At 41.6% G+C, this 19,585-nt stretch overlaps 1 protein-coding gene across 6 annotated transcripts in view; it reads right to left on the bottom strand.

Moving 5' to 3' along the window:
* Positions 1–19,585, bottom strand: part of sbf2 (SET binding factor 2) — a 609,277-nt gene that overhangs the window by 70,031 nt on the left and 519,661 nt on the right. For all 6 annotated transcript variants that reach the window (XR_009446846.1, XR_009446845.1, XR_009446847.1 and 3 more), the window contains 3 exons: positions 14,007–14,188; positions 12,868–13,044; positions 11,651–11,752 (listed from right to left, as the gene is read on the bottom strand). Coding sequence is in view for 3 of the 6 variants with exons in the window: in XM_059652034.1 (XP_059508017.1) it covers positions 11,651–11,752; positions 12,868–13,044; positions 14,007–14,188 (461 nt within the window). In the remaining 3 variants the exon portion in view is untranslated. The remainder of the gene's footprint in view (positions 1–11,650; positions 11,753–12,867; positions 13,045–14,006; positions 14,189–19,585) is intronic.

The following is a 19,585-nucleotide window of genomic DNA, read 5'->3' as shown; positions in this document are numbered from 1 at the left end:
CTAAGTATGAGTGTTCAAATGTGAGATTAACTGAAGGACTCCTAACAATGGGTTGAACTTCTGCAACAGCCAAGTTAAGGAAATGGAACGTTTTGATTCAATAATAAGAAAGAATATTAGAACCAGGAGATCTGTCCTGAAGTGGCTACATTTAGGATGCTATTAAAGTCTGTACGAGGCCACAACCGTAGGGATGGTTGAGGAGATTTGAAGGGACTAACTCGCTTGAAATAAGTGGAAGGTCCAAGAAATGTCTGTTCTTACATGAAGGTGTTCTCAGACTAAATAGCCAATCTTCTTAAATCTGCTAAGTATATGAGTTGAATTATTCAGAATCCAAATCAAATCAGCGTTAATGGAAAGCAGAGTTAAGTTGTATAAAGGTATAAGTAACCGTGGGTGAATTCTCCTGTTTTCAAGAAGAGAGATTTTTGAGTAAGATTCATGGCGTCCAGTCTGCCACAACTTACTGGGCATTTTGTCATGCAATATTCTGCTCTTCACCTCTAATTATGAATCAAGGCTCTTCATCCATCTCATGCAATCAGGTGGCAAGAGATGCAGAAGTGCTCACTGCAGTCAGGATCTACCAGTGATATGCTGTTGGTGCCATATTTAAAGCCCAACTGCATTCCATTTAGGATGTTGCAAGGCAGGAACAGATCATTTACTGTTATCCTGAGGAAATGGCCCAGAAATAGTTGCTTTGGTCAACAGGGAGTGTTGCTAGTGAAGAGATGGAGGAGAGGAAGGCAGTGCCGGATCCTGGTAATTGAAAAAGGAGGTGATGCTGCCAGAATTAGCTAGCCTGGTCCTAGACAATGGTCCAGTTCAGTGCTGTATCTCAGGTAAAATGTAGTGCATACAGTAAAGGAAAGAGTTTAATGAGCTTCCATATTCTACTTCACACTCATTGGGCCACCAATCTAACACTGGATGCGCCTCTGAGCATGGCTTATGGACAACTTCTCTCATGTTGTATACATGATGTCCAGGCAATGGTTCACATTTACATTATTCTTCCTGATCTGTGTTTCCTACTCACTCACTGGAGAGACCTCACCACCAACAGCACCACTAACTGCGTTAATATCCTAGTCTAAAATACATAATCCATCCTTTTGTCTTATTGTAGCAGTGGGCGAAGATGTGGCAGATGGAGTATAATGTGGAAAAACGAGAAGCTGTATACTTTCGCAGGAAGTATGAAAATCAGAATATTATCTATATGGAGAATGTTTGTGGATTTCTAAGGTGTTTCACTAGATGAGTCACAAAATGTTTGTATGCATTTACAGCATATAATCAAGGAGGATAATAGGATGCTATTTCTTATTACTTGATACATTGAACATAAATGCAGCCAGTCTGGAAACATCTAGACACTGAAAGCAGAGTTAATCTTTGGAGTCCAGTGATCCTTTATCAGAACAAAAGTAAAGATAAAAATACGGATGTCATGCTTCAGTCATGCAGGTCACTGGTGAGATGATGTCTTGAATACTGTGAGAGGTTTTAGTCTCTTTATTCAAGGAAGGATACATTAGAGGAGGTTTACTTTAACTGGAATGAGTTGATTGTTGTATATAGTTCATTTTATTTCCACTGGAGTTTAGAAGAATGTTGGGGGTGGGGGGGTTGGGGGAGAACCTAACTGAAGAGGATAAAGATCCTGGCCCTGAGAGGATGGGCGTAAAAATGAAATTTCTTTTTCTGGTCAGTAGAATCTAAGGTGCACTGTTTTAAAACATAATTGGTCATTTCAGGACAGAGATGAGGAGAATATTTTTCTCAGAGACATGGTATACCATTTTGGAACTCTGCCTTAGAAGGTGGCAGAGGCAAAGTCATTAAGTACGTTTAAAGCAGTGATGGGTAGATTCTTGTTAGGCAAGGAAATCAAAGATTACCAGGATTAGATGAGAACTGGAATTTGAACACAACCAGACCAGCCATCATCTTTTTGAATGGTCGCTCGAGAGGTCGAATGATTGATCTCCGGTCCTATTTTGTACATTCATAATCATTGTGCACTTCTGTAAATATACATACACTTGCACTCTCAAACTGTCTGCTTCAGGGCCTTTTTTTGCTGCTGCATCTGGTCAAGTTGCACCTGTGTAAGAAATGATAAGACCCCACAGATATCTCAAGGATGAAAGTTGTAATGGCCAGGCATTTCTCATCTCTGACAACAAACTGACTCCTTGAATGCAGATAGCAATTGACATCACAGATTCATGAACAGTGTCATTGATGATTGCAGCCATGGAGTTGTAATTTAATGAGGACAACTCTGAGGCCAAAAATAATGTATCTTCCACACATATCATCTTATGGAATCAGTGATAATTGCATTTCTGGGGGACTTTTCCAATAAATGCGCCACTATTCAAGGCTTGGACATGAAGAATGAGCAGTTCACACGATAAAGCTGCATCGCAGCTCTGTGGTGTGCCAAGAAATGCTGCAAAAAGCACTGCTTATGCTTAAAAACAGTCCTCTCAAATGCTTAAAGATTTCAAGGCAATTTAGCTGTCTGTGCACAGTCTGAAGCACTGAGGGTTAACGAATGATGGCAGAGTTAAAAGGAGGTGCCTTAGGATTCTGCTCAATCTACTGCCTATCATGAAAGACTTCATTCTATAACACTCTGATATCATATGTCAACTGAAACCTCAACAATAACCTAACCACAGTGCTCAGTAATGTTAGCGCCATTTCACTATTGGCTGATTTTACTCTAATGGTCAGTTGTACCTGTAACGTGCAGACACTTGAAAATGGATCACCTGAAGATATCAAGTATATAATCAGATTATAAACCATTTATTCAGCAATAGTAAAGTTCAAAGACTACAAAAATAACCAAGTTATGATGTAATTTCCACCAGGTAGGGGCTGCTTGCTTTACAAAGTATTCAATTAAAAGCAGCTCCACCCAGCTCAGTCATCCTGTGTTTTAATTAGGTTTCTAGTCTCTAGTCTCTAGTTTCACATAATCACCAATGCACTACTCTATTATGCGCTCCAGGATGTCCCTCCTGGTCAATATCCTGATCCTTAGCCTCAACTTTATTCTCTGAGCATTATGCTGATTCCCGATTTTCTTCTTATCTCGGGCATCTCCCTCTCCGGTAGTTTTGAAGGACACAGCATGCCACAATAACGTAGTGTATTCTCTGTTGATAAACTGTACAATTGATGGGGTGCTCTTAAAGAAATGTGGGTGCAGTCCAAAGCATCTTACACCTGGGTACCCAGATGATGGTGGGGAATCCCACTGCTGCTGCTGCTTGACTCTCATCACAGGGATGATCTGGAGGAAATGGAATCAGTCACTTCCTGATGCATTTGTGGATCAAGAGTTGGGAGATGCGACACTGGCTGGGATGGCCACCCTGTCCTTCCAGTGCAAGTCCTGCTCCAGCAGATGAAGGAGTTTGGTGACGATGGTCTAGGAAATCTTTAATCTGCGCCTGCACCGTTATTCCAAGAACTATAGAAAATGGCTTATATCTGTAGATGTGGGCCTCAAGATTCTCTTCTGTCCTCTTGTAGGATCTTCACCTGCAACTTCTCCCTATGGAGCTGTGACAGTTGCTGGCGGTTACGGTTTCTGCTGACAACAGTGCTCTCTTTGCATTTGAAACAATATCACGAGGACTCCAGCCATGCTGATGTCCATGATAGACTTCTGAGCAGATAATCAGAAAAAGAACAACGTTGCACTAATGATATTCCTGAGAACTCATATAAATCACAGTGAAGTGTCATGTTGTGTCTTGACTGTATGGCCTCCTTCTGAATCCTTAATGGCAATGTCATGTCTCAATAAGGTATGCACCCTTATCCAAATATATGTTGCACAACCGAAGTGTTGACTGGGAGACATGGAATTCTGGCAGTAAGCCGCTGTGATAGCCCCACTCTCCCAAAAAACAAAAGGCATGCTTGCATATCACAGACGATATTTCATACTTACAGTTCAGTGCATGAATTTAACAGCTCCAAAGTGTTGCTTTCTACTGTTAGCTATGGAAGAAATTTCAGGTATCTCTTTTAAATCAGCGCCTGATTCCATTTGCTTAGCTGACAAAAGGAGGCAATTCATGCAAACAACGTAATAATCGTGATTGCTTAAGGCCAAAATTTATCATTTTCATCTTGGACAATGACTGACCTGCTAATGAACTGTTGTTTGATGCCAGGAGGGTGGCATTCTTAATCAGTGGATGCATGATTAATGTCAATGCCCCTTAGCAGGACTTCAAATTCAAATAATTGTACATTGCTCCAAGAGAAAAATTAAAAATTACTTCACCCACTCTGCACGTGGTGGCAGCCATTTGCTACTGTTAATGCACAGTTGACTTTGGGTCAAAGACAGCAAGGATTTACTTTGCGTCTTTGAGTAACTTGTAGACTCCACCTGAGATGCAAGATAAGGTCCTGCATCCTTCATGCTCCACTTTGTGTTGCTGTTTGTGTTGCAGTTCCTGTGGCGCCAATGACCTTTCAGACCTTGAGCGTATCCATTGAGCTCCTTTGTTCAATTCTTAATGGCCCCAAGATAGTCCCAGATGGCACAGATTTGAGAGTTGTCATTCCCTTCTTGGCCGTATACTCCCCTGGTTTAGAGGCCAAAGTGATGAAATTTCACCCTTGGATCTCCTCATCCTCTCTTGCGCTTAATCAGATCCCAACTTCCTATCTTGAATTGGCCTCTGACTATAAACATTCCCTTCCATGACCCAAACTAATGAACCATATTGCTAGAGATTCAAACTTGCCACAAGATCCCATGATTGTCCCCTAATAAACCATTATGTAGCTTAAAAATTTGAAGGTGAATAAATCACCTAGGCCAGGTGGTCTACACTTCAGAGTTCTGAAGGAGATAACTGAGGAGATTGTGGAGGCGTTGGTGGTGATCTTTCAGGAACCACTAGAGTCAGGGAGGGCCCTAGAAGATTGGAAAATGTTTAATATAACACCCTTGTTCAAGAAGGGAGGGAGGCAGAAGATCCCATCAATAACCAAAACCCAGGACTGACCAGGGTCTATCCTCAGACTGACATGTGAGGACTGCCCTGAGTGAGAACAGCCCATCCCGACTGCTATCTGCACTGCATCCTGCCTTGTTTATCTGCAACCGCCAAACTGGTTGGACCAGGCCTGATTCCCAGATTGCAAGGGAACAAATCCTTGAACTCCGTTAGAGTCTGACTGATTGTGGCCAACCCTCTGGACTGAAACTGGATAAACCCCTTGACTGCCTGAGGTTGCACTCCTGACTGACTGTAGAGCCCATGACCCCAATAAAAGACTGGTTTTCTTTGACTTCCAGAAACAGCCATTTGCTTGAAGCACAAGGAGTGCGGTTACTGCATAGGCTTCTGGTACATGCTCTAGGTATAGCTTGCATGCAGCACACGTTCACCCTCTTGACTGTTCAGTGCTCCAACCCTGACAAACTGCCTGCCTTTCTCTTTGTGGTGTGAAATAATGCAAGCATCTGAGGTAGGCACTAAGTTAGGCAAGTAAATGCTAAGTAAGTGAATGCTAAGAAATGAACTGAAAGCCATAAAATGCATCCTGTGTGTATATATGAGATGTGTGTGGCCTTGCATAAGGATATGAGATTTAGTCTGACAGTAGGCATATTGATGAGGTGAGACTGGTGGGTTGAAAATGATGATTTGCATGGGCAAAGGGTGGAGAAGCCCTGAGCATGACGTGAAGCTGTGGAGAAGACAGAACTAATTGAAGGCCTGTGCATACAAATGGTGAGATGCTACTCACATAATAAGCTTAAGGTTGACCTAAATGTAAAAGTGTTTACGCTAGTTTAGACGTTTTAAAATACATTCACAGGACAACGGCATCAGTGGTCAGGTCAGCATTTATTGCCCATCCCTAAATGTCCAGAGGGCAGTTAAGAGTCAATCACATTGCTGCAGGCCAGACCAGGTCGGGATGACAGTTTCCTTTCCTAAAGGATATTAGTGAATCAGATGGGTTTTTCCAACAATTGACCATTGTTTCATTGTCATCACTAGACTTCTAATTCCAGATTTTTACTGAATTCAAAATCCGCCATCTACTGTGGGATTTGAACCTAGGGGCCAAGAACATAACCTGGGTTTCTGGATTAACAGTCCAGTGATAACTGCTCTAGGCATTGAAAGTAAACATAAAGGGCTCAACCTCAGGTTATTGCGGGAAAGTTTTACTTACATCAGTTTTTCTGGAGGGACTCCCACCATAAGGCTTAGTGGGGCTTCTCATCATATCTTGCAAAACCCACCTCATTTACAATCTATCTATCCCACAACAACAGTGTCTGTCATGTCCGATTCCAAGCTTATACAATATGCAAATTCCCAGAGTAACATCCAGGATTCACCAGCATCGTTAGTGCCCGAGCCACTATAAATGTGTGCACCCAGTCAAGCACCGTCAATTCACAGATGACTTTCATGGATCCTGACATTTCCCCCAGACATGATAGACAGGGGGAAAATCAACACTCTGCTTTGAGTAGAGAACTGGAGGTCCTGCTGGGTGGGATAGTGCAGAGGCGGGACTTCCCCTTCCCTCGGGATCAGCATTGGAGGCTACAGCACCAGACTCTACCAGTTGCCATCAGAGGTAATGGGAACTGCAGGCGCTGGAGAATCCAAGATAACAAAGTGTGGGGCTGGATGTACACGGCAGGCCAAGCAGTATCTTAGGAGCACAACAGCTGACATTTCAGGCCTAGACCCTTCATCAGAAAAGGGGGATGGGGAGAGGATTCTGAAATAAATAGGGAGAGAGGGGGAGGCGGACTGAAGATAGATAGAGAAGATAGGTGCAGAGGAGAGTATGGGTGGGGAGGTAGGGAGGGGATGTTTGGATTTCACCAGCTTCAAAATCTCTCCTCCCCAACTGCATCCCAAAACCAGCCCAGCTCGTCCCCGCCTGCCTAACCTGTTCTTCCTCTCACCTATCCCCTCCTTCCACCTCAAGCCGCACCTCCATTTCCTACCTACTAAACTCATACTGCCCACTTGACCTGTCCATCTTCCCTGGACTGACCTATCGCCTCCCTACCTCCCCACCCATACTCTCCTCTATCTATCTTTAGTCCACCTCCCCCTCTCTCCCTATTTATTTCAGAATCTTCTCCCCATCCCCCTTTTCTGATGCAGGGTCTAGGCCCGAAACATCAGCTTTTGTGCTCCTAAGATGCTCCTTGGCCTGCTGTGTTCACCCAGCCCCACACTTTGTTATCTACCAGTTGCCACTCTATTGAAGCCATCTCAGCCATCTTAAAGATTGCCAAGCAATGTAGGAAGAGGTCAATGAAATTCACTACTCTACCAGTGTAAATACCATCACCTTTTCTCCGACACATCACCCTGTCTACTCATGCATTCTGCAAACCTTCCAATCTGAACAGATAGCTGTGCCACCCACTTTCATCTCCTTTAATACCTGTCTCTTTCTCATTCCAGTAGAAAAGTAGCCACCAGTTGGGCAGAAAGACTCAAGACAGATGGTGTGCTACCCAACAGTCAGCTCCTCACCCCTTACATTACAGAATCCTAACTCTGACCACTTCCAAGGACCTGGACTATTATTGGAAGTTGTCTTGACTTAATGTGCCATGACCCCCTGAGTGAAGGCCATCCTCCTTGTCCTGACTGAGTCCTTCGGACAACAAAATGGCCATAAGATAATGCAGCAGAATAAGGCTATTCAGCCCTTCAAGTCTGCCCTGCCATTTGATTGTGGCTGACATGTTTTTCAATTCCGTCCTCCTGTCTTCTCCCCATAACTCTTGATCACCTTATTAATCAAGAGCCTATTTCTGTCTTAAGTGTACCTAATGACTTGGACTCCACAACCTTCTGTAGCAAAGAGTTCCGTACTTCCACCACACTGGTTGAAAAAAATCCTTCCTCATCTCAGTTCGAAAGGGTCATCCTCCATTTTAAGGCTGTTCCCTCGGGTCCTGGTCTCTCCTACTAGTGGAAACATCTCCTCCACTTCAACTCTAACCAGGTCTTTCAGTTTTCTCTAAGTAGGGTTTGATGAGATCCACCCTCATCCTTCTAAACTCCATCAAGCACTAACCCAAAGTCCTCAACTGCTCCTCATATGACAAACCCTTTTTGCACAGCATCATTCTTGTAATCCTCCTCTAGACCCACTCCAAAGACAGCACATCCATCCTTAGATAGGGGGCCCTAAACTGCTCTCAGTATTCCAAGTGCAGTCCAACCAGAGCCTTATACAGCCTCAACAGTACATTCTACTCTTGTATCGTAGTCCTCTCAAAATTAATACCAACTTTGCACTTGCCTTCCCAACTGCCAAGTGAACTTGCATGACACATAGGGTGAGGGACAGGTAGTGTTGAGGAAGCAGGTAAGCTGCAGAAGCACTTAGACAGACTAGGAGAATGGGCCAAATAGTGGCAGATGGAATACAATGCGGGAAAGTGAGAGGTTTAAGCACTTTGCTAGGAAGAACAGAAGCACAGATTACTTTCTAAACAGGGAAAGGCTTCAGAAATTTGAAGCACAAAGGGATTTAAGGAGTCCTAGTTCACAAATTTCTAAAGGTTAACATGTGGCACCTTGTCAAAGGCCTTTGGAAATCCAAATAGATCATGTCCCTGGCTCTCCTTTCTCTAACTTGATTGTTAACTCCTCAAAGAATTGTAACAAATTTGTCAGGCATGACTTCCCCTTCACTCAGTCCTATTTTACCATGTACTTCCAAGTACTTTGCAATCTCATCCTTTATAGTTGACTCTTAAAATCTTAATCAACTACCAGGCTAACAAGCCAATAGTTTCCAGTCTTCTGCTTCCCTCCCTTCTTAAACAGAGGTGTTACATGAGCCACTTCCTGGTCCTCTGGGATGCTCTCTGACTCCAGAGATTCTTGAGAGATTGTCATCAATACTTCTACAATCTCCTCAGCTTTCTCTTTCAGAACTCTGGGGTGTAGTCTACTTCTTGGGATGTATTTCTACTGTGCCTCTGAATTACACCCAGGAGTGCCTGCCATTGCTGTTCCACCTTCTTTCCTGCTAGACTCTCTTTCCAATCAATTCTGCCCAGTTCCTCCTGTCTTTGTAGTAACCTTTATTCATCTCTAATACTGTTGCATCTGATTTCAACTTCTTCCTCTCAAACTGCAGGGAAATTTCTTTCTTATTCTAGTTATTGCTCCTGAGGATTTTTTCACCTTAAGCTTCCTAATCAATACCTCAAAGGGTCAGTTAGCTTAGTTGGCTGGATGGCTAGTTTGCAATGTAGAACGATGCTAACAGCATGGCTTCAATTCCAACACCAGTTCAGGCTAGGGTGAGGCATTCTGTTCTTAACTTCTCCCCTCACCTGAGGGTGGTGACCTTGGGTTAAACTGCTACCAGTTATTTCGCTAATGAGTGAGTAGGATGACAGTGACTTTGGGTGGCATGGTGGTTAGTACTGCTGTCTCACAGCAACAGGGACCCAGTCACGATTCCAGCCTTGGGCAACTGTGTGGAAGTTACACATTCTCAGTGTTTGTGAGGGTTTATGCCAGGTGCTCTGATTATGTCCTACAGTCTGAAGATGTGCAGGTTAGGTGGATTAGACATGGTAAATATGGAGTTGCAGAGCTCTTCGGAGTCTTGGTGCAGACTTGATAAGAGGCTGAACAGCCTCTTTCCCCACTGTAGGGATTCTATGGTTCTGTTTTATGATTACACATCACCAAATTCAGAGTTTCCTATTCCCCAGCAGGCGCTACCACAAGCTGCTCCAAAAAACTCTCTCACAGACATTCCACAAATTGCTTTTCTTGGGATTCACTACCAAGTCTACCTGCATATTTAAGTCCCCCATGATTATTGTAGTAGGGCCTTTCTTACATGGCTTTTCTATCACCTGATTTATTTTCTGCCCCAAACCTGACTACTGCTAGGCAGCCTGTACAAAACTCCCCTTTTAACAGTTCCTCAACTCTACCTGTTCAGATTATATGCCTTCCAACTTTTTATCGCTTCCTATCAATTTAATTTCATTGTTTATTAAAAAGAGAACCTCCCACTAAACTGCTGCACCCCTCGCCGATCATCTACCTGTCCTTTCAATGGGATGTATATACTTGAATATTTAATTCTAGCCCTATGCCCCTTGCAGCCATGTCTCCGTGACGGCTATAACATCATACCTGCCAATTTCAATCTGAGATCACTTATCTTGTTTTGTACATTGTGCGCATTTAAGTTTAGCATTGTTAGTTCTGCGTTGATCGCTCCCTACTGCTAGTCGTCCCTGTTTCAGCTATGCCTGAAGATAGATTGGCTGACCCTTTTCATCCTCTGTCCTATTCCTTGGTCTGGAAACTTCAATAGCCTCTCCTGAACTATTTTCCCATTTAATAGCACACTTCCTTCCTTTGTGTCTGCATTAAGCAGCACAGCAAGACAGATGTAATACATGCTTCGTAACTTTGTCTAACATATAATAAGAGATCACTATTATTCACTTCTATTAGTCATAGTGGCAGCTCCAGTTGTAGTAGCTCCTATGTTAATTCTTTGGTTAATAGAAAACAGAGTGCCAAGATAAATGGATCAATTTCTTGTTGGCAAAATATAACCAGTGGGGTGCCACCAAGGTTCTACTGGGGTCTCAAGTACTTATAAGCCACATCAATGAATTACATGGAAGAACCATGTGTAGTGCAGCTATGTTTGCTGACTAAAAATAAATGCAGGAAAGTAAAATCCAAAGAGAACATAAAGAACATCATAATGAAGAAGCTGATTATTATTTAAGTAGAGCGAGACTGCAGAAAATTGTGGTAGAATTATCCTGATGTCCTCACATATGAATTAAGTTAGCATGCAGATTCCGTAAATAACTAGGAGGGCAAATGGAACTTGAATAATTATTGTATGGGGAAAGATAAAAAAATAGAAATTTTGTGGTAACTGAATAGGCAATGGTCGAGACTAAATATAGGTTATTGTATACAATTTTCATTTTCTTGCTTAGAGATGTACTTCCATTGGAAACATTTCAGAGTACGCTAACATAGTTGATGCTGAGATTGGTAAGGAATTGCCTTATGAGATAAGGTTGAGCAAGCTGAGTTAATACACATTGAATTTTAGATAAATGAGTGGGACTTTTAGCTTGCTGGAGAAAAGATTCCTCCCCTCATATGAGGAATCCAGAATGAGGGTTGGCTCTCCCAGAAATGGGGAAGATTTTTATTTCTCAGATAATTTAAAGTCTTGGAATTCTCTATTCCAGAGAACAATAGAGTTTGGATCATGGCAGTAGCAAGGCTGTGTTAGAGTGTTTTATAATCTTTAAGTTCAACAGTTGGAGGGTTCAGACAGGACAGTGGAGTTAAGGCCACGATCAGATCAGCCATGACTGTGTTAAATGGAAGAGCATGCTTGAGGCCATATTCCTGCTCCTTCTCCTTGTATTCTTGCTAGAAAATTTGGTAATGTGGTATTAGACACAAAATTCTATTGCAGTGTTTTCCAAACTTTAAGCACAAAACCAGAGCAGCTTCAGGTTGTACCAAGTTGAAAATCTCCAAGTATAAACAATAAAACACATTTAGATGATCTTTCATAAAGTTACCTGTGTTGTAATGTCCATGCCATCCTCTAAGCTTACCATCACTGAGGAACCACTCTCAAGGAGTTCCGCTATCACCACAGCCAGCTGCAATATTCTGTGTATCTAAGAAGTCAAAAAGGATGAAGTAGTTCTGTTTTAGTGACACAATCGGATCATATGCATTTCTATGCCATAAAATTTATTAAACAATTGCATGCTATCAATGTAGCAACTACAGTCTGCCTGATTCTCCTGCTTTGTAAGCTCAATTAGTTCCATCATCTACAGCAAAGCTGGGTTTATACAGATTCCCTCTTGGGGCAAAAGGGAAAATATACAAGTAGTGATGGGTGTTCACATTTCATCTATTTAAAAATCCATTGCAATGTATACAATTTGTTGTTAATGTTTATTATTCATCAGGTATGATTATACATTAACTATTACATTCACTGTTTTCAACAAAGAACACCACCGATCTTTTAAGCAAAGGTGACTACCTCAATTTGAAAGCTAAACACACTAGGGCTGAATCCTCTGGAGGTCAGAAGAGTTAGGGGTAAACTTTATTGAAATTGTGAGGAGACATGACCTGGTGGATGTGGAAAGGATGTTTCCTTTCATGAAAGAATCTAGAACTAGGGGTCATAGTTTAAAAGTAAGCAAATGCCCGTTTAGGACAGTGATGAGGAAAATAAACTCTGAGGGTTAAGCATCTTTGGAATTCCATCCTCAAAAAGCAGTGGATGCAGAATATTTATATATTTTTAAGGCAGAGGCATCTGGATTCTTGAATACTAAAGGGATGAAAGATTATCAGTGTAACTAGAAATGTTGAATTAAGGCTATAAACGGATCAGCAATTATCTTATTGAATGGGGGAGCACGCTTGAAGGGCTAGGTGGCCTACTTTCTCATACATTCGTAATTTTGGCAAACAAAATTGTGTTCAGATTTTTGGTTATGTTTAAAAGCTACATTTTTGGTGGTGACTTAAAATAGCTTCTGCAATAGTCTGACGTGAAGTTCCTTGTTGAATGTTGTTCCAAATACACCCTGTCCTAACCTCAAGGAAGGAAAGTCAAAAATAAAAACCCAAGACATAGTTTCCAAGTTAATACTTTGCTGGATAATGTAATATTTCAGCATAAACTGTGCCACTGTGTTTGGTGATCAGCAGTTGAGATAAAATACTTTTGCAGATAACTCCATTTAGTTCAGATGCATAAATGACTTACCTGTAAAAGCCATTCAGATTCTCCTAGTAACCTGTGCAAAGTATCATCCACATCACTAGGAATCGTGCTGGGTACACATGCTCTCATGAGCTTTTTGAAACTGGCTTTCACCTGACGAATATCACAGTAATCCACAGGTATCAGCTCACAGTTAATTGCAAGGTCAGGTTTAAAGCCCTGAAAACAAAAACAATGCTAATGTCGCCAAAGGTAGTGAAACAAAAGTATTCTGACGTTATTTGCTCACATAGATACAATTTTAATCTTCCTTGCTTGAGATGATGCAGCCTACTGAGCAACTTCAGAAGGGAAGGATGACTAGAATAAAATAGCAGAAGGGAAAGATAGATCAACAAATCTTGGGAGACCTTTTCTTAGCTTTAGAACAGTGCCACTCTACAGCCAGTTCACAGGTGTGAGGGAGTAGTCCAAGGTGACCAGTAATCAATTTTACTAACTCTTCCTCAAACTCCTCATTCAGAATCAGATGGGTACTGAATTGCAGGTATCACTTCTAATGCTGCCATTTCCTGCTATATTTACCACGTTGATTCTAATCATAATTAAAAAAAAATCCAAGTCGACCACCTTAAATTGTTTGTTTTATTTTCCCTCATTTTAATCAAAAATATTCAAATTTTCCTTTCCCACCACAATAAGAATGTATCATGGATGTGAGTTTGCTCGCTGAGCTGGAAGGTTAGTTTTCAGACGTTTCGTCACCATTCTAGGTAACATCATCAGTGAGCCTCCGACGAAGTGCTGGTGTTATGTCCTTCGTCGGAGGCTCACTGATGATGTTACCTAGAATGGTGACGAAACGTCCGAAAACTAACCTTCCAGCTCAGCGAGCAAACTCACATCCAGAAACTCAACCTGAGCTGTTAGAAATCTTCTCAAAACTTGTGAGAATGTATCATATTGTTCATAACGTAACATAATAACCATCCTTGATGTTTTTGTGCAATGAATACATAACAATGAATACATAATGAATTCCCATGTTTGCACATTTAAGTTTACAGTTAATTCAGCCAAAAACAGCAACGAGTACTACAAAATTGTGTCTGTTGTGTTTTAGTAAATTAGTTTGAAAATTATTAATAGAAATTATATATTGAATTCATCTTTCATCTTACTCTCAGTTGAGATTTTTCCCCAAAGAGGTACAGTGCTGCTTGGTGTCTTAGAAGTGGATTCTGCAGAGAATTTTCACTGTCAACAGTCACAGGGGATTCTTTTCCTGCTAATCTTGCTCCTATATCAGTGGTTGAAAATTGAGTATTGAAACGACTACTGGAACGCAAGCTGGCCCACATACCTTCAGAGAAAAAAAATTCACATTAAGATATGCTAACATCATATATAAACAAAAACTACATACCTTTTATTTCTGGAAATAAGTATGTTTGAGACCTTAGAGTTGTAATTATTACAACATCATTGATTTTTGATGCACAAAGGCTTGATATGGCAAACTCAATGTCTGTTATTTTGATGTGGAGATGCTGGTATAACAAAGTGTAGAGCTGAATGAACACAGCAGGCCAAGCACATCAGAGGAGCAAGAGGAGCAGGAGCAGTGGAGATGCTGGTGTTGGACTGGGGTGGTCAAAGCCAGAAGTCACACAACACCGGGTTATAGTTCAACAGGCTTATTTGAAATCACAAGCTTTCACCGCAAGTCACCTGATAAAGGAGCAGTGCTGAGAGTTTGTGACTTCAAAGAAACCTGTTGGATTATAACCTGCTGTCATGTGACTTCTGACTGATATTTTGATGTAGGCACTAAGTGCTTTATTTAAATAGCTTAATGACCATCAAAACAGGGGGCAGTAGAACATCATGTCAATATGTTCAGCATTCATCTGCCAGTAGTGGTTTCTAGTTTGTTTTTGGAGTAAATTCCCAGCAACTACAACAATAAAATAATGCACAATGGGATGGAAAAACTAATTCCTAAGTTGCAATGGATTGTTCCGATGTGAACATGATATACCAGTGTACCACACTAGGAGAACAATTTGGGGGAAAAAGTACTGGCAAAAGTAAGTAATTTTGGTTGGCTCTCAGCAACAAATAAATTGCTGTTCTTCCCTACTTCAGGCAGTGAAATAAACACCAGAGCTACTTAAATAAATGTTATGTGAACAACATCTGCTTTTGATTTATGAATATAAACCAGTGATATGATCAAACCCTATCTCTACTGATGTCAGAAATAAATTCTCCAAATTGTTTTGATGTAAATCTTACCTCAGGAAAGAATCCAAAAATCACGCACCATAATTTTTAAAAAGTAATTTGGAAAAATACATTTGTTTCCTTATCCACTGATAGATGCATAAATAAATCTTTGCGTTAATAAAAACATTCTTTACAAATTCCCTTTAAAACACTGGAACAACTTTCCTGTTAAAACCTGTGGGGCATTTGATCATGTCTCTTAGAATAACATCACTATTTTGCTGTGGATATTTAGTTCATGGTTCTTGTTGATATTTTACAGGCTATGTTTAGCTCTGGAAAAATAATTGTTGTAAATGTAAGACAATTCAAATGCTGGGCTTTGATTGTCAGAATGCCAAAAAACAAGTGGCAGTTCAGAAGGTAACCCGTATTTGTTTAATAGAGTCTGAGTAGAAGAGATAAAGTTATGAAACAGCAGGCTTCCGAAATTAGTTGGAGAATTTGTAAATAATAGCTTACAGGTTGGTTTCAGAATAGGCCAAAGCAGACTGTGTATCCATGAATCATCCCATAATCATATAGTCTCTTTTACATGAGGGAAATGAAGCATAAACTGGGTGCTGCTTCGCCAAACACCTATGTTCTGTTCCCAAAAGACGACCCTGAGCTTCGACTAGCCTGCTACTTCAACACATCACCTTGTTCCATGGCCAATATCTCTGTCTCAGACTTGCTGTAGTGCTCCAGCCAAACTCAGTGCAAGCTGAAAAACAACACCTTATTTTCTACTCAGGAATTAGACAGCTTTGTAGACTCAATATCAAGTCCAACAAATTGAGGGCTTGAGGTACCTTCTCCCATGTCCTTACCCCAATCCCCACACACCAGGCTTTGTGATCACATGGTCTGCTATTGCATGCAATCTGTTGTTCACAAATAGTCCCTTCCAGGGATGCCTAACCTGAAGAAGTTACCCTCCTCCCTCCGGAGTCCGTCTTCCCTGGACTGACCTATCCCCTCCCTACCTCCCCACCTACACCCTCTCCACCTATCTTCTTTACTCTCCATCTTCGGTCCGCCTCCCCCTCTCTCCCTATTTATTCCAGTTCCCTCCCCCCATCCCCCTCTCTGATGAAGGGTCTAGGCCCGAAACGTCAGCTTTTGTGCTCCTGAGATGCTGCTTGGCCTGCTGTGTTCATCCAGCCTCACATTTTATTATCTTGGAATCTCCAGCATCTGCAGTTCCCATTATCTCTCTCCCCCATTAGTAGCTATTCATTCTCCTTGACTAATCATTATTGATTCCTTTGTTTGTCCAACTTTTCTCTCTGTTTGGGCTCTATCTCCACCTATCATTTACTCCTACCCCTCTTCCCATCTTACCTTGTGGATAAAAAACAACTTTTTCCTAGCTACCATCAGTTCTGAGGAAGGGTCATTGGACCTGAAATATTAACTCTGATTCCTCTCCACAGATGTTGCTGAGCTTTCCAGCAATTTTTGTTTTTGTAGGTAATTGTGAAGAATGGATGAAGCTTCGGAAGATTCCCTGGATCCAAGTTATTGTGGTATTTTCAGGCAGCAAATTTTAATTGCGTTTTGGACCTTATGAGATTGTAGCTCACTGACAGAAATTACCCAAAACAAACAACACTTCGCAGATCTACATTGTAAGCAAAATAATGCATTAGCTACATCACTGACTGTGTGAAAGCCTTAATCTTACATTGAATCTTTTGAGGAATAGAAGCTGAGAGATTACCCAATTTGAGGCAAGTGGAAATAGAAGATAGTGTCTCATTGGAAAAGAAAACCACCAACTGATTTGTTTGGAAAAATAATCTGAACAAGAGATTAAGGCCTCCACAATCAAGTGAGGACTAATGAAAATTTTATGTCTGAGAACAGCTTGAGGTAAGAAAAATTATCCAGAGGATTATGATATACTTCAGAATTGCTCTTTTGAAACTAAGTAACTTTTGAAGATTTGGCCATCATCTTTAAATGTTTGGCATTGCCATGTTTCCCCATGATATAGAGAATATATACATTGAGTCTCATTTGTAGAAAGTCACTTTGAAAACATTATGTTAAGGAGGCCTTTTTTCACACCCATTGTGTTCAATTTGGAAAGCTTGATAAATTATTGACTAACAGCCTAGTTTATTTGAGCCTTTTCTCTACTGCCTATTGATTATATACAAGCATGTGGTACACTGAGCTAACAACAGTATAATGACACATGGTTGTCTCTGCAATTTCTGTGCCATTACCTAGATATTTGGTAATTAAGGAAATAACTTAGGGTGTTAGAGATGCAGATTCTCTTAAAAGAAGTGATCTAAGATGCTGCCTCCGAGGAATGTAAACAGCATAAGAATGCCATAAGTTACCAACTTATCATAAAAAAAGCCAACAAATTTACAACTCCCGTATTTCCCGCAACACATCCCTCACACCCCGCCCCCACCAAAACCGCCCAAAGAGGATCTCCCTCGTTCTCACACACCACCCTACCAACCTCCAGATACAACGCATCATCCTCCGACACTTCCGCCATTTACAATCCGACCCCACCACCCAAGACATTTTTCCATCCCCACCCCTGTCTGCTTTACGGAGAGACCACTCTCTGTGTGACTCCCTTGTTCGCTCCACACTGCCCTCCAACCCCACCACACCCAGCACCTTCCCCTGCAACCGCAGGAAATGCTACACTTGCCCCCACACCTCCTCCCTCACCCCTATCCCAGGCCCCAAGATGACATTCCACATTAAGCAGAGGTTCACCTGCACATCTGCCAATGTGGTATACTGCATCCACTGTACCCAGTGTGGCTTCCTCTACATTGGGGAAACCAAGCGGAGGCTTGGAGACCGCTTTGCAGAACACCTCCGCTCAGTTCGCAACAAACAGCTGCACCTCCCAGTTGCAAACCATTTCCACTCCCCCTCCCATTCTCTAGATGACATGTCCGTCATGGGCCTCCTGCAGTGCCACAATGATGCCACCCGAAGGTTGCAGGAACAGCAACTCATATTCCACCTGGGAAGCCTGCAGCCTAATGGTATCAATGTGGACTTCACCAGTTTCAAAATCTCCCCTTCCCCTACTGCATCCCTAAACCAGCCCAGTTCGTCTCCTCCCCCCACTGCACCACACAACCAGCCCAGCTCTTCCCCCCCACCCACTGCATCCCAAAACCAGTCCAACCTGTCTCTGCCTCCCTTACCGGTTCTTCCTCTCACCCATCCCTTCCTCCCACCCCAAGCCGCACCCCCATCTACCTACTAACCTCATCCCACCTCCTTGACCTGTCCGTCTTCCCTGGACTGACCTATCCCCTCCCTACCTCCCCACCTATACTCTCTCCACCTATCTTCTTTTCTCTCCATCTTCAGTCCGCCTCCCCCTCTCTCCCTATTTATTTCAGTTCCCTCTCCCCATCCCCCTCTCTGATGAAGGGTCTAGGCCCGAAACGTCAGCTTTTGTGCTCCTGAGATGCTGCTTGGCCTGCTGTGTTCATCCAGCCTCACATTTTATTATCAACAAATTTACGGTTCAGATAATTCCGTAATCAATTAAGTCATAAGTTACTGTTGTAAACTTCAGAAATGACACTTCAAATTATTCAACTGACTCATACTATGGATGCTGGAATTTCTCCAGTGCACATACTTGAATGCAAATCCAAAAAAAGGAAGAGAGAGGTAATTTTAAAGAATCTGTTTAGCTGACAATTATGAAATGGGGAAGAACTCGAAGGCCTGCCCTTTGCCTTTCCACAGACACAAAAGCTTCCTAAAAATTGGTAATTAAAGATATTCAAAGGTCACAAGAGCTTATTCATACTTTTCCATTAAAAAGATTCATGGAGAATGGGTATAGACGATTATTGCACATCCCGAGTTGTCTTGAAAAGGCAATGGTGATATTTCTTCTTGCATTGCTGTAGCAGCAGTTTTATACAACTGAGCAGTTTGCTGCTTGTTCAGGATGGAAAATAAATGTCAACCATATTAGTGTGGGATGGGACTACTGCGTAGGCATGACCAGATAATGATATTAGGGTATTTCTCTAAAGGGCACTAAAGCCAACTAAATTTCTATGACAAGCCAACAGCTTCATGATAATTTTTATTGAAATCGGACTTTTGTTTTCATATTTAAATTTTTAAAAAGTGAATTTAAAATAAAATCTATGGTACTTGAAATCACACTGCTGGGTTACTAGATCAGGTCTCTAGATTACTAAGTCAGAAGTATAACCATTAACATGATAGATTCCATATTTGGAACACAGCAACTGTCACCCAAATGTCTTGATTACATCATAGTTTAATGCAACACGCAGAAATTATTTGCTTTCTATTGCTGAGGAAGCTGATTCAGGCAACCAATTACTGAAAAATATGAAACGCTCCATTAACACTTTAATTTGCTGTTTCTTTTACTGATTAAAGAAGTTTTGGGCAGTTAAAAGTCTAAGTCAAAATTTGTTGAAGTACTATCACACCAAAGGCCAAG

Source organism: Stegostoma tigrinum, chromosome 17 (assembly GCF_030684315.1).
Source record: "Stegostoma tigrinum isolate sSteTig4 chromosome 17, sSteTig4.hap1, whole genome shotgun sequence".
Taxonomy (NCBI): Eukaryota; Metazoa; Chordata; class Chondrichthyes; order Orectolobiformes; family Stegostomatidae; genus Stegostoma; species Stegostoma tigrinum.
Note: the sequence above shows the minus strand (reverse complement) of the source record. Positions and strands in the feature narration are given on the sequence as shown.